The following is a 12441-nucleotide window of genomic DNA, read 5'->3' as shown; positions in this document are numbered from 1 at the left end:
GATCCAAAAAGAACTGAGGCACTCTGAGCTTCGCCCTTGTTCCTGCCTCAGGCAGGTAGCATCCTTTCTAGACGATGCTCCCCAGACTAAAGCACAACTCAGAACACCAACATTAGTTCTATAACCTGTTGTGCCTTCCCATGTCACCAAGGAGAAAACCAGCAGAGCCGTTCAGTTTTCTCCTTGGCCAGATCCCGAGCAGGCAACAGCCCGGCAAAGCAGCAAAGTCCAACAGCAGCATCTCAACTGCACGTACACAGCTGCTTGCAAACCAGCCGGGCTGATGCTGCCAGAAACTGCTTGGAGTCCCACGTCCCTTTGGGGAAAAAAAGGGAATGTCTTTAGTTGCTTGTACTCAGGAGGTAACTTCTGAGCTGGCATCGCTGTCGGCGAATGTATTACCGACACCGGTGTGGCTGGGAAAAGGGAAGCGTCATCAGAGAGAAGCAGGAGGTGCCTCTTGGTTCTGTTTTCAACATCCCGGCTTCTGCCAGATGCTGAACCGGAACTTGGAACCATGGAGTTCACGTGTGCCTCGCTGAAAACCAAGTCTTTGTTTCTACCAAATACTTTGGTTCCTGCCTACGTGCTCAAGTCAGAAACTTGAGTCAAGGCTGAGCAGGTTGTCAGGCCCTGACACTGCAGAACCACGTGCCAGCCGTTTGTAATGAAGGGGGCATGTTCGTTAGTGAGCTGCCCCTCCCAGCCCGTGGCAGCATGTCAAGGGGATACGTATGGATGTGTGTGCAGTGATGGCTCCCGGAGACCCCTGGCAGCCTCCGCTGCATGCCTTACCAGTGACCGCACCGCAGCGTTGCCGCCTGGTTATCGGCGGCCGAGGGCATGGCTGTGTCCTGGGATGAAGAGCCGGGTTCCTCCTGCTGCCTCGGCCCCGGGCCTCCCTGGCGGGGGGCAGGTGTGTAGGGAGGAAGATGGTGAGGGAGGTGGGTGTGTAGGGGGGAAGGAAGATGGGGACGGGGGTGGGTGGGTGGGTGGGCAGGTGGCTAGGGACGTGGGTAGGTGAGCAGAGAGCTCAGGAGAGACGGCTGCGCTCTCAGCACTGCAGGGAAAGCGGCTACGGCAGTGCGAGGGGCCCGGCGCGGCGCAGCACGGGCAGAGCTGCTCCCCGCTCCTGGCTGCGGGCGCTCCCAGCTCTGTGGGGATGGGTCCAGCCCAACAACGCACCCGACAATCCACCCAACAACGCACCCAACAATCAACCCAACAATCCACGCAACAATCGACCCGCGCTCCCCAGCGCCGTGGCAACGGGCGGTGGCACGCGGCCAGGCCCCACCCCCTTTCCCGGCCGGGACCCGCCCCCTTCCCTTCCACGGCCAGGCTCCGCCCCGCCGACGCACTCGGCCCCGCCCCACTGCTCCTGGCGGTGCTTCAGCCCTGCCCCCGGGCCAGCCCGGCCGGCGGCTGCGCAATGCGGTTCCGCGCTCTCCTCATTGCGGCTGGGGCAGGGCACGAGGGCTCTTACGCGCTCTCCTTTTTGTCCTGGATCTCTGCCCTTGCAGGTGGAAGAACAAGGATGTGTACGCAACAGCGATCCACAGCTTGAGGGTGCGTGAGCTGCAGACTCCGGCGTGCATGACTGCAGCGCGTGCTGGCCTTGGGTCCATCATTCCCCTGCAGCTCCAGACTATGCTGAGCCCTCTAGAGATGGAGCTGAGGACGTGCGGGCTTCCCTACATTAAATGGAGTTCCTCGAGGTGAGGAGAACTGCAAACCTGAAGATCAAATGTGAGGAAGAGAGAAAAGCCTACACAAGTGTGTATATTCTTGTTCTGTCAGCGAATGGTGAAAAAAAAAATCAACGTGTGCGCAACAGTTGTAGAGCTAGTTGTTGGCATCCAGAGCCTGCAGCTCCTGCGCTTAGGAAAGCTGTGTTATTACCTGTCTGTCGCGTATTGCCCTTTCCAAGAGCCGGATACATGTCAGAAGAATATTTACTCTTGAATCTTGTCCATTTCCTGGTAGAAGCGTATCTGTAGCTGAGAAATGACTCGGAGTAAGCGCAAACACACGCGGAGCTGACGGAGACCAAGGGGAAAACTAAGCAGAAGGCGCGGCTGGGAGCCGCTTTGTTCCCGTCTGGGATGCGTGTTCCCAGGCAAGTGCCACAGGGAAGCGCGAAGGAGGTCGGTGGAAGTTTGTGGCGCTGGTGTTGCTGCCAGCAATGCGCTTGGGGGTTGTTCCTGGCCCGTGGATGGCGCGTTTGGTTTGGGTTTCACGCCCCCGTTCCAAGGCCTCGGCGCCTTGGGTGGACTTGCTCCCAGGGGCCGGAGAGCTGGGAATGCCGGTGTTCTCCAAGGCCGGGAGTACGGCTGTGAGTCAGAAAATGCTGCTAATGTCCGTCTTCTCCTTCCAGAGAGCACGTCCGAGTGGAACATATCTGCGTCTTGGCCCTGAAAGGCGTGCTGCAAAGTTACTTGATACATATTTATTACAATTAATTATTTGTGATTACAAATAACACAGACTTTGTATCGATGCTGTTTATACCTCGCTGTGTAAATGAAGCTTCTTATCCTGCAGAAACGTCACACCGGTAAATACCCTTCACCGGCTGGTTTTCTCAGAGGGATGGTCTGAGCCCTGCAAGAGGAGGAGCTCGGGGGTGGGGGCGGCACTGGCTTTTTGTTTCTTTGGTTGGTTGGGGTTTTTTAATGCCACTAGAATGGAAGTGCTGCAGCGGTTTGCCTGGAGCTCAAATGGCCTTCTAATTAAAGCTTTTTCTAATCATCATCACTTCCTTGTGCTCTAAATCACTTGACCTTGTCTGTAACAGGCTTCTTTGTCAAAGCAGAGATTGGTTTGTGATTTTTTTTTTTTTTTACAACTATCTATTCATTCAGAATGTAAAATTACACTACACAATGGCAGAACTCTGGAGCTGGGTATTAGTTCTGGCTTGGTGTGTGTCCATCTCGGTACCGTTCGCAGCATTAACCTGTTAAGTGCTCTTGGCCATGGAGTGTAACTTGCATAAAGGAGATTCTTAACATCCCTTGAGATGTATCGTGTCCTTCTTTGGGGCTGGAAAGAATTAACTCCTGGGCTGCTGCAGCTGCGCTGGTGCAGGGGAACGGAGCTGCTGGAAACAACGCTGCAGACTGTCTGGCCTCCCGCAGGTGGGGAGCTCCGGACACCCCTCTGCGGCACACGGCTCCGGGGGGCCTCACTCTGCTCGAGACTGACTGGCACAAGGGGCTCAAATCTCAGGGGGTCAGAAACACTGCGTCAGGGAGTAATCAAAGAGCCGGCACAGAAACACAGCCCAGGGGGGTTTCAAGGTCACGGTGGGGGCCGCTAGCGTGGGGTGCTACTGGTATAGATCATAGGAGTGAAAACCTGTAGTATACTTGAACACCCTAAAAGTACCTGTATATATCATGATCACTGCCTGTAGCCGCCTATGCCTATAGCCAGCTGTAGCTATAACTGCCTATACCTATCTAAATTTGTAGAAACTCGGTGACATGGCAATATAGGAATTCTCCTGTGCAAAAATAAATAATTTATTTGTAAATGACAATATCTGTAGAAATTCAATGACATGGCAACATAGTAATTTTCTTATGCTAAAAGAAATGACTTCTACTGCATGGAATTAGTCCGCAGAGGGCCGAACGTGGCTTTATCAGTTGCTGGGTCCGTTCCCCTGTGGCTGCGAAGCTGCCTGGCTCCTGGTCATCAGCTAAAGGGAAAGGGAAAAAGAACAAGTGAAAATGCTGTTTGCAAAGAGTCCCTGAGTGGAAGCCACTGATAAGAGCCTCGCTGGTGCAGGAAGGGCTGTAACATCAGCTCACGCCCCTGAACAAAGCGCCGTGAGGAGCAGCAGGGCAGGCGCTGCCCTCTCCTCCCAGCAAGCCCCGCTCAGGATGAGCCCAGCGTGCAGCGAGCCCACAGCACGTCAGCCCTCAGCGCTTCATGCCGTAGCGCACCCGACGCGGGAGCGACGCCACGCGCTCTGCTCTGCTCTGCGCTGGCTGCCTCACCTCTGGATCCGGCGCCTGCAGCTGCATGGAGCAGCCCGTGTGCTGTGTCCTGAGGCTGCTTTCTCCTTCGCTGCTGGTGCTGTCAAGGATGGAGAGGGATGCTTTCAGAGGAAGCCAGCCCACCCACGTCAGCGCTCTCACTGCTAACTGAGCACAGGTCCTTCACACCAGGGAGACTTTGCGGGGGCTGGGAGGAAGCTTCTCCTGAGCCCTGACCCACTTCTTTTGGAGCAGAACCACCAGATTGTACTCAAAGAGCAGAGAGGAAAGCTCAGGTGAGAGCGCTGCCTTGGACAGGGACCAAGGCGCTCTGCGACACTGTCTCCCAGGGACCCTTTTGCCTGTTCTACTTGGCTATAAAAGTCTACCTTTGCTGTTTGACACGCGGATAAGCACCAGCCGCGTTACATGGAGTGACACCCTTTCAGCTGCAAGCACACATGAGGGCACCCAGGTTTGCAGCGCAAGGGGACAAGGCAGAGGACTGAAATGCATTTGTCACTGCCGCCGCTGCTGGGTCGCTGCCGCCTGAAGACGCGAGTGCGCCAGGCTGAGGCTGCGCCCCTGCTCCCAGCAGAGCAAAACTTGTTCCTGCAGCGCCGCCGGCCCCTCACCCTTCGGGGCAGCCCCGGCGCGGCTGCCTGGAACGGAAGGCAGAGGTGTTACCTTGGCTGGCTCGGAGAATATCTCGATGGGCCGGACGTGAAGGGTTCCGAGCGGGAGCACTTGGCAGGCCTCTGAGGGGATGGTGACGCACCTGCACGTTCACAGGCCCCTCTCTTCCTCGCTCTGCCCCTCTTGCCGGCCGCCTTCTTCCTGGCCTTCCCTCGTGAGGTGGGAGCGGGCAGCTGTGCATTCCTGCCGGTTGCCGTTTTCCTTGGTCTCCTCGGCAGCTGGGCCTCTTCTGCAGGAGGTCCAGGCTCCTTCTTCATGCAGCGACCTGTGCGCCAAGGAGAAACATCTCCTCAGATGACACAAACACAGCGCTTCACAGAAACAGTCAATGCAGCCGGAGAGATTCAAGACCATTCAGGTAACAAAAGTAGAGCCAACTGCCATTCCAGCAGCATACAGCTTTGCAACCAAGATCTTTGAGGATACTGAGTTCTAAGGATTTCATCTTTCTTGCATAAAATGGTGGAGGATCGAAGATTTGTAAATTTTGGAGACCAAACAGGGTAACAACATCTACTGAGCTTGGAACACGCCCAGTGTTCCTGCAACGTAAAGGAAAACCGTGCGTGTGTCAGTCTGTGTTTTGCCCATACCTTGGCACTTGCTTCGTGTCCAGGGTGGCTCTGCTGATTCTTGTCTCTGCCTCTTGGCTTTAGGAGGCATGGAGTCCTCAGCTGCTGGGCGCAGCACACAGACGAGCTAAAGCAAAACAGATGTCTGTCTGTTTCCATGACAGTTTATTCAGACTTATCCCCATAAAAGCACTGCAGAGCATCCCCCCTCAGCAAGGTGAAGGTTAGTAGGGAACTGTTTGTTCGGAAGAGGGAGGTATCGTTTGCTGACACGTGCATTTGCTCTTACCCAGAGCTTAGGAAGAATGACTGGCTATCACAGGACCTGAGCAAAACTGGACCTGGCAGCATGAGCCGGTCCTGCTGAACAGAACCACCCCGTAGCTGGGGCCTTGCCGCCAGCCAGCCAACAACCCTACCTGCTCCTGTTCATGCTTGTGCCTCTCACACCTACACATGACCCTGGAAAGCCAGTGCCAAGCATGGGGAAAGCAGCCCTAGAGTCCTGTCAGGGTAGCTCTGATCAGGTTCCTGATATTGGCCTGCTATGAGTGGCATCTTAAAAACCAAATGCAAAGACAAAAATCAGTTTAACAGTGATTTCCAAGTCATGCTGCCCACAGAAGTGCCCCTCTTGGCTATCCTTGTTATAACGTCATGTTTTCCTGCCGGTTAATTGCATCGAGGAATAACAAAAGGAGACGGCAGAGACCCACAAAACAAAAATAGGAACTAGAAAGGAAAGCATCTGTTATCTTTGTGAGATAAAGTCGTCTTCCACCAGCCAGCTGCCATAGGAGGTGGATGGGACTTGTCCTTCCTGTCAGCACGACCATTTAACACGTGGTAAGCTATGAAATTTTGTCAGATCTCATTTCTATTCATACTGACTTTACTATCACCTAGGACAGGAAAGGCCCAGAAGAACCAACCAGCAAAACACAACGTCACTAGTTAGGACTGTAAGAATGCAAAAGAGCTGTGAAAGAGAAAATGAGCGAGCGTAGCGTTTTCCTAGCTTCTCTGTCCTAGCAGCGAAGCCCAGAGGACTGCCTCTTCCGCGGGCACCCCCCTCCCCGACTCTGCTCTTTAGGTGTACGGAAGCATTAAAGCACCAAGCGGTCTAGTTGGTACCTGTCCAGTGTTCTTGAACAGCAGTAACAGCTTCAGCAGCACCAAGACCTGGTGTTCTCTCCATAGCAGAAATACCAGGCAGCAATATCGAGAAGCGTCTGAATCCCCTGCTGAGCGCTGTGCGGCACTCAGCACTTCATAAACCCACCGCTCCTCGCTTAGCCTGAGCTCCCGATAGATTCACGTCCTTAACCTTTCTCTCTCTCTCTCTCTTCACATCTACCCTGCGAGACATTCCTCCATCTCCTAGATGGACAGCCTGCGTTGCCTCCTTCCCCTCTTACCTACACAGGTTACACGCCTCTGCTCCTCTCCCACCTGAGCTGTGAGCCACACATGCTGGTTTTAACATCACTCGGATGTGCAAGGCAAACATTTCTGTTGCGCAGCTCCAGGGCCTTTAGTTTAGTTTGCGTTACTAGAGCTTTCAAAATCATTATTTGTCAGTAGGTAATACAAGAAAATACTAAACCTCGTGATCCATCCGCTCATAGATAGGGTACCGCAAGCCACAACTTTGACACGGCAGGGTGACGGGCTCGTCATCTGCAAAGCAAAGCAGAGTCACATCCCCTACCAGAGAGAAGTCTGGCGCAGTTGGATCCCTACGCAACAGGCTGCTGTTCTGTGTCACAGGACGGCAACCTGAGCACACGTTAAGGCAACAGTTACTCTAGTCACACTTGCTGAATTCATTCCACATCAGCAAATCCACGCCATCCAGCGTGAGAGTAGTGTTTTGGGGTCCAAGATAGAGCCAGCGGTCTGCTAAAAAAGCCCACGACTGCCTCCAATAAATCCTTTAGCACCATTTCTCCTTCCACAACCAGCTGACGCTTCATGTCTGCCCCGCTGATAATAGTCTCAGCGATGTCCGGGACGTCACTGCAGAGATGCGCAGTGCTACAGACGTGACCCCACATCCAGATCTTACCTACCCTGCTGCTTAACCGAGGAGGAGCGCAGCTGCCGCACAACCCCAGGCAGAATGTGCCGCGAGCAAACAACTCCCGCTTTCATTGCGAAGCTCGATACTTTGAGACAAAAGAATCGGCAGTGGCCTGGGCTCTCACCCCAGGGACCTCAGCAGTCCTCTGTGTAGCTGGCTTATACCTTTGCAGTTCTGTTCCACGGGAAAATCAGCCCACTCCCAGTGGCTCTGGAGCTGTCATTACCCAGTGTTTTCCCAGAAAGAGTTACAAACCCTTACGCTTGGATCGGCTGCCAAATGTCCCATATGAAGCTGGTTATTACTCATCTCTGCACCTCACCTCGCTTCTGATTTCTTTGTGCTGCTGAAACATTGCTTCTGCTAATGTCCTTAAGGGGTGTCCCCTACACAGCTGCTATAAATCTGCTTTTCTAGCCCCTTGGGCATTCCCCACAGTGGCCCAGCACAGTTACCTGTTCCTGATTCTCTTCCACTGTGCCGGAGGTCTTGCAAATGTGCATCCTCATCCTCAAAGTCAGACGGTGCACTTCCTCGGGTTTGTACCCCCACTAGCCCGCAGACCCGAGGATGTTCTTTCAGGTCTCGCACCAGTATGTAGCGGTGGCAGTTTTCGCATTCCTCCGTCCGTGTGCTGCAGTAAAGTTCATGGTCAACCATGGCTCTCAAAGGCAGCTGTATTTCGCAGTAAGGGCAGAGGACAAGTCGCAGAAGGCACACAAACGCCTGGAAAATAGAACGAGGGATTATTCTTCACATATGGAAGAGCGAGGCAAAGGTGGAGGGAGGTTCCCCGTTTGCTGAAGAGCTGAGCGGTCCATTCTTTCTTTAGCCAGATCTAAAGCTACGCTGAAGGATAGCCTGGAGTAAGATAGCACGTGAGAAATGTGAAGACCAGCAGGCTGTGTAACCTGTGTAGTCATAAACACGCCAGCTGAAGCACTCCGAAGACTCAGGACATTCCTTTAAAACCTGTCATACTTGGACAGCAGATTCCTTCCCACTGTGCTTCTTGAAGATAGCTTTCAGGGACAGTCTCAAAACCCAGTCCTGATCCCATTGCACTGGGCACTGCTAAAAAAACTTCTCCGTGTGTGTTCTGCGAGGGAACAGATTTACAGCTCACTTACTACTCGGCAAGAATTGCTTGCCTATGTCCTTCACCCGCGACTGAATGACAGGTAAGTTGCCCTTCCAGAGGGGTTACAGAGAGATGAAAGCCCTGTTAGAATAGCAGATGCTGCAAGAATACGTCATCATTTGCTTTACAGGCAAAACTAGAACCACTACGCACAAACGTGCAGGATGAAGTGCTTCCAGGGGTTTGACCTGGTCATATCTTCACCGTTTGAAAATCCTTTGTTTGTCAGCAATAAGCAGACTTAGGTGGCACTTGCAGAGCTGTCTGCAAGGGGGGGCCATAGGAAGGGAAGGGGCTGACATTGATTACAAGATTGCCTGTGACGGCAGCCAACTGGAGTCAGAAATTGAAAAAACCCCTGTTGATTTTACAAACTCTTTTCAAAGTCTGTTGGACACCATGACTTATTAAAATGCACATGACCACTGCAGCAGTCAGAAATGCGTCATGTGAAAGGACCGGAAGAAGTGGAGTTCATCATATTCGGTGTTTCTGAAACAGCGCACCATTTTTCATCCTCATCACTAACAAGGACAAAATCACCAATTATCGCAGATAACCCTTGGATATGAAGACTTGAGCAGGCTCCACTGCTTGAAGGCAGTTTCCAACCACCTTCTCTCAGAGGGTGTGAATTTAGGGCTCGATAAAAAGGGTGCCTCAATCACAATTTGCAGTCCGGCTCCTGGCTGACAGAAAGGCTCTGGAATCGGTGCTTGGAAATGCCATCGAGTAGCTTCAAAACATCTCCTAACATCAATAGATGTTCACCAACCTTGTGGTCCTCCAAGTGTTGTTTTTCCATCTTCATCCCACACTCGCAGGTAACCTACAATAAACAGACCTCGTGAGATTAATTGCCACAGAGGACAGCAGTTTTAGAGGAGGAATGCGTTTCTCACCTCCACGTGCTCAGATGCAAAATGGTTCTTCATTTCCGAAATTGGGATGTAAACCTCGCAGTACTGGCACGCTGCAAGAAATCTGCTGCAGTGGACTTCATGAATCGTGAAATTAGAGGCAGGAATATCCTTGTTGCTATGAGAAACATCACAGAGGTTACTTTGCAGAAAATAACACTGACCACAGTTGCAAGCAGTTTTTCACAGCACAAAAATCCTAAGAAAGCTTTTGATGAATTCATGGTTTAGAGAACCGAGTAACTAAAGAGCAAGGCAAGCCCAGCCAGGCCTCCACGTTCCTTCATAGGTGGGATATTAGCGCCTATAGCATGCAAAGGTCACAATGTTCACACTACATGGAGATAAAATCAAGGGGGGTGGGCTTCATTATGAGAAAGGCAAATTTTGCAGCATAAACAAGTTATCACCAGGTTCAAGGTGATGAACTAATTAGTAAACTCATCCGTGAAGATCACAGTTTCTTCCTGAAACTAACCGGGCTATGAGAGGTCGAACAGTGCTCTGCTCGGAAAAACTACAGAACAGACCCTCTTGGGCCAGATTTGCTCAGTGAATGATAGCAGTAGCCATCTTACTCTGGAGCCAACACTCCCCCGCTCACCCCCTTCCCCAAAAAAGACTCATTTTCCTGTCTGGAGGACAAGGCAAGGCTTACAAACAGAGAAGATCCAAAAAGAACTGAGGCACTCTGAGCTTCGCCCTTGTTCCTGCCTCAGGCAGGTAGCATCCTTTCTAGACGATGCTCCCCAGACTAAAGCACAACTCAGAACACCAACATTAGTTCTATAACCTGTTGTGCCTTCCCATGTCACCAAGGAGAAAACCAGCAGAGCCGTTCAGTTTTCTCCTTGGCCAGATCCCGAGCAGGCAACAGCCCGGCAAAGCAGCAAAGTCCAACAGCAGCATCTCAACTGCACGTACACAGCTGCCTGCAAACCAGCCGGGCTGATGCTGCCAGAAACTGCTTGGAGTCCCACGTCCCTTTGGGGAAAAAAAGGGAATGTCTTTAGTTGCTTGTACTCAGGAGGTAACTTCTGAGCTGGCATCGCTGTCGGCGAATGTATTACCGACACCGGTGTGGCTGGGAAAAGGGAAGCGTCATCAGAGAGAAGCAGGAGGTGCCTCTTGGTTCTGTTTTCAACATCCCGGCTTCTGCCAGATGCTGAACCGGAACTTGGAACCATGGAGTTCACGTGTGCCTCGCTGAAAACCAAGTCTTTGTTTCTACCAAATACTTTGGTTCCTGCCTACGTGCTCAAGTCAGAAACTTGAGTCAAGGCTGAGCAGGTTGTCAGGCCCTGACACTGCAGAACCACGTGCCAGCCGTTTGTAATGAAGGGGGCATGTTCGTTAGTGAGCTGCCCCTCCCAGCCCGTGGCAGCATGTCAAGGGGATACGTATGGATGTGTGTGCAGTGATGGCTCCCGGAGACCCCTGGCAGCCTCCGCTGCATGCCTTACCAGTGACCGCACCGCAGCGTTGCCGCCTGGTTATCGGCGGCCGAGGGCATGGCTGTGTCCTGGGATGAAGAGCCGGGTTCCTCCTGCTGCCTCGGCCCCGGGCCTCCCTGGCGGGGGGCAGGTGTGTAGGGAGGAAGATGGTGAGGGAGGTGGGTGTGTAGGGGGGAAGGAAGATGGGGACGGGGGTGGGTGGGTGGGTGGGCAGGTGGCTAGGGACGTGGGTAGGTGAGCAGAGAGCTCAGGAGAGACGGCTGCGCTCTCAGCACTGCAGGGAAAGCGGCTACGGCAGTGCGAGGGGCCCGGCGCGGCGCAGCACGGGCAGAGCTGCTCCCCGCTCCTGGCTGCGGGTGCTCCCAGCTCTGCGGGGATGGGTCCAGCCCAACAACGCACCCGACAATCCACCCAACAACGCACCCAACAATCAACCCAACAATCCACGCAACAATCGACCCGCGCTCCCCAGCGCCGTGGCAACGGGCAGTGGCACGCGGCCAGGCCCCACCCCCTTTCCCGGCCGGGACCCGCCCCCTTCCCTTCCACGGCCAGGCTCCGCCCCGCCGACGCACTCGGCCCCACCCCACTGCTCCTGGCGGTGCTTCAGCCCTGCCCCCGGGCCAGCCCGGCCGGCGGCTGCGCAATGCGGTTCCGCGCTCTCCTCATTGCGGCTGGGGCAGGGCACGAGGGCTCTTACGCGCTCTCCTTTTTGTCCTGGATCTCTGCCCTTGCAGGTGGAAGAACAAGGATGTGTACGCAACAGCGATCCACAGCTTGAGGGTGCGTGTGCTGCAGACTCCGGCGTGCATGACTGCAGCGCGTGCTGGCCTTGGGTCCATCATTCCCCTGCAGCTCCAGACTATGCTGAGCCCTCTAGAGATGGAGCTGAGGACGTGCGGGCTTCCCTACATTAAATGGAGTTCCTCGAGGTGAGGAGAACTGCAAACCTGAAGATCAAATGTGAGGAAGAGAGAAAAGCCTACACAAGTGTGTATATTCTTGTTCTGTCAGCGAATGGTGAAAAAAAAAATCAACGTGTGCGCAACAGTTGTAGAGCTAGTTGTTGGCATCCAGAGCCTGCAGCTCCTGCGCTTAGGAAAGCTGTGTTATTACCTGTCTGTCGCGTATTGCCCTTTCCAAGAGCCGGATACATGTCAGAAGAATATTTACTCTTGAATCTTGTCCATTTCCTGGTAGAAGCGTATCTGTAGCTGAGAAATGACTCGGAGTAAGCGCAAACACACGCGGAGCTGACGGAGACCAAGGGGAAAACTAAGCAGAAGGCGCGGCTGGGAGCCGCTTTGTTCCCGTCTGGGATGCGTGTTCCCAGGCAAGTGCCACAGGGAAGCGCGAAGGAGGTCGGTGGAAGTTTGTGGCGCTGGTGTTGCTGCCAGCAATGCGCTTGGGGGTTGTTCCTGGCCCGTGGATGGCGCGTTTGGTTTGGGTTTCACGCCCCCGTTCCAAGGCCTCGGCGCCTTGGGTGGACTTGCTCCCAGGGGCCGGAGAGCTGGGAATGCCGGTGTTCTCCAAGGCCGGGAGTACGGCTGTGAGTCAGAAAATGCTGCTAATGTCCGTCTTCTCCTTCC

At 53.7% G+C, this 12441-nt stretch overlaps 2 protein-coding genes across 2 annotated transcripts; both read right to left on the bottom strand.

Moving 5' to 3' along the window:
• Positions 1-3512: 3512 nt before the first annotated feature.
• LOC129783739 (serine/arginine repetitive matrix protein 2-like) lies at positions 3513-5378 on the bottom strand. The gene is made up of 4 exons (XM_055794662.1): positions 5276-5378; positions 4674-4947; positions 4008-4086; positions 3513-3706 (listed from the first exon to the last, which is right to left on the bottom strand). Exons 1-4 carry the CDS (start codon positions 5343-5345, stop codon positions 3650-3652), a joined length of 480 nt encoding a protein of 159 aa, XP_055650637.1. The 5' UTR covers positions 5346-5378; the 3' UTR covers positions 3513-3649.
• Positions 5379-6854: 1476 nt separating this feature from the next.
• Positions 6855-9664, bottom strand: LOC129783777 (TRAF-type zinc finger domain-containing protein 1-like). The gene is made up of 4 exons (XM_055795085.1): positions 9381-9664; positions 9254-9307; positions 7793-8063; positions 6855-6934 (listed from the first exon to the last, which is right to left on the bottom strand). Exons 1-4 carry the CDS (start codon positions 9411-9413, stop codon positions 6855-6857), a joined length of 438 nt encoding a protein of 145 aa, XP_055651060.1. The 5' UTR covers positions 9414-9664.
• Positions 9665-12441: the final 2777 nt, after the last annotated feature.

Source organism: Falco peregrinus, chromosome 2 (assembly GCF_023634155.1).
Source record: "Falco peregrinus isolate bFalPer1 chromosome 2, bFalPer1.pri, whole genome shotgun sequence".
Lineage (NCBI taxonomy): Eukaryota > Metazoa > Chordata > Aves > Falconiformes > Falconidae > Falco > Falco peregrinus.
Note: the sequence above shows the minus strand (reverse complement) of the source record. Positions and strands in the feature narration are given on the sequence as shown.

Coding starts and splice junctions, on each gene's coding strand:
- LOC129783739 (XM_055794662.1), bottom strand. CDS start 5,345: ATGCCTCCTAAAGCCAAGAGGCAGAGACAAGAATCAGCAGAGCCACCC. Junction 4,948..5,275: donor GACACGAAGCAAGTGCCAAG/GTATGGGCAAAA, acceptor CTTGGCGCACAG/GTCGCTGCATGAAGAAGGAG. Junction 4,087..4,673: donor TATTCTCCGAGCCAGCCAAG/GTAACACCTCTG, acceptor CATCCTTGACAG/CACCAGCAGCGAAGGAGAAA.
- LOC129783777 (XM_055795085.1), bottom strand. CDS start 9,413: ATGAAGAACCATTTTGCATCTGAGCACGTGGAG. Junction 8,064..9,253: donor AACACTTGGAGGACCACAAG/GTTGGTGAACAT, acceptor TCTATTTTCCAG/GCGTTTGTGTGCCTTCTGCG. Junction 6,935..7,792: donor TGGAAGAGAATCAGGAACAG/GTAACTGTGCTG, acceptor TTTGCTTTGCAG/ATGACGAGCCCGTCACCCTG.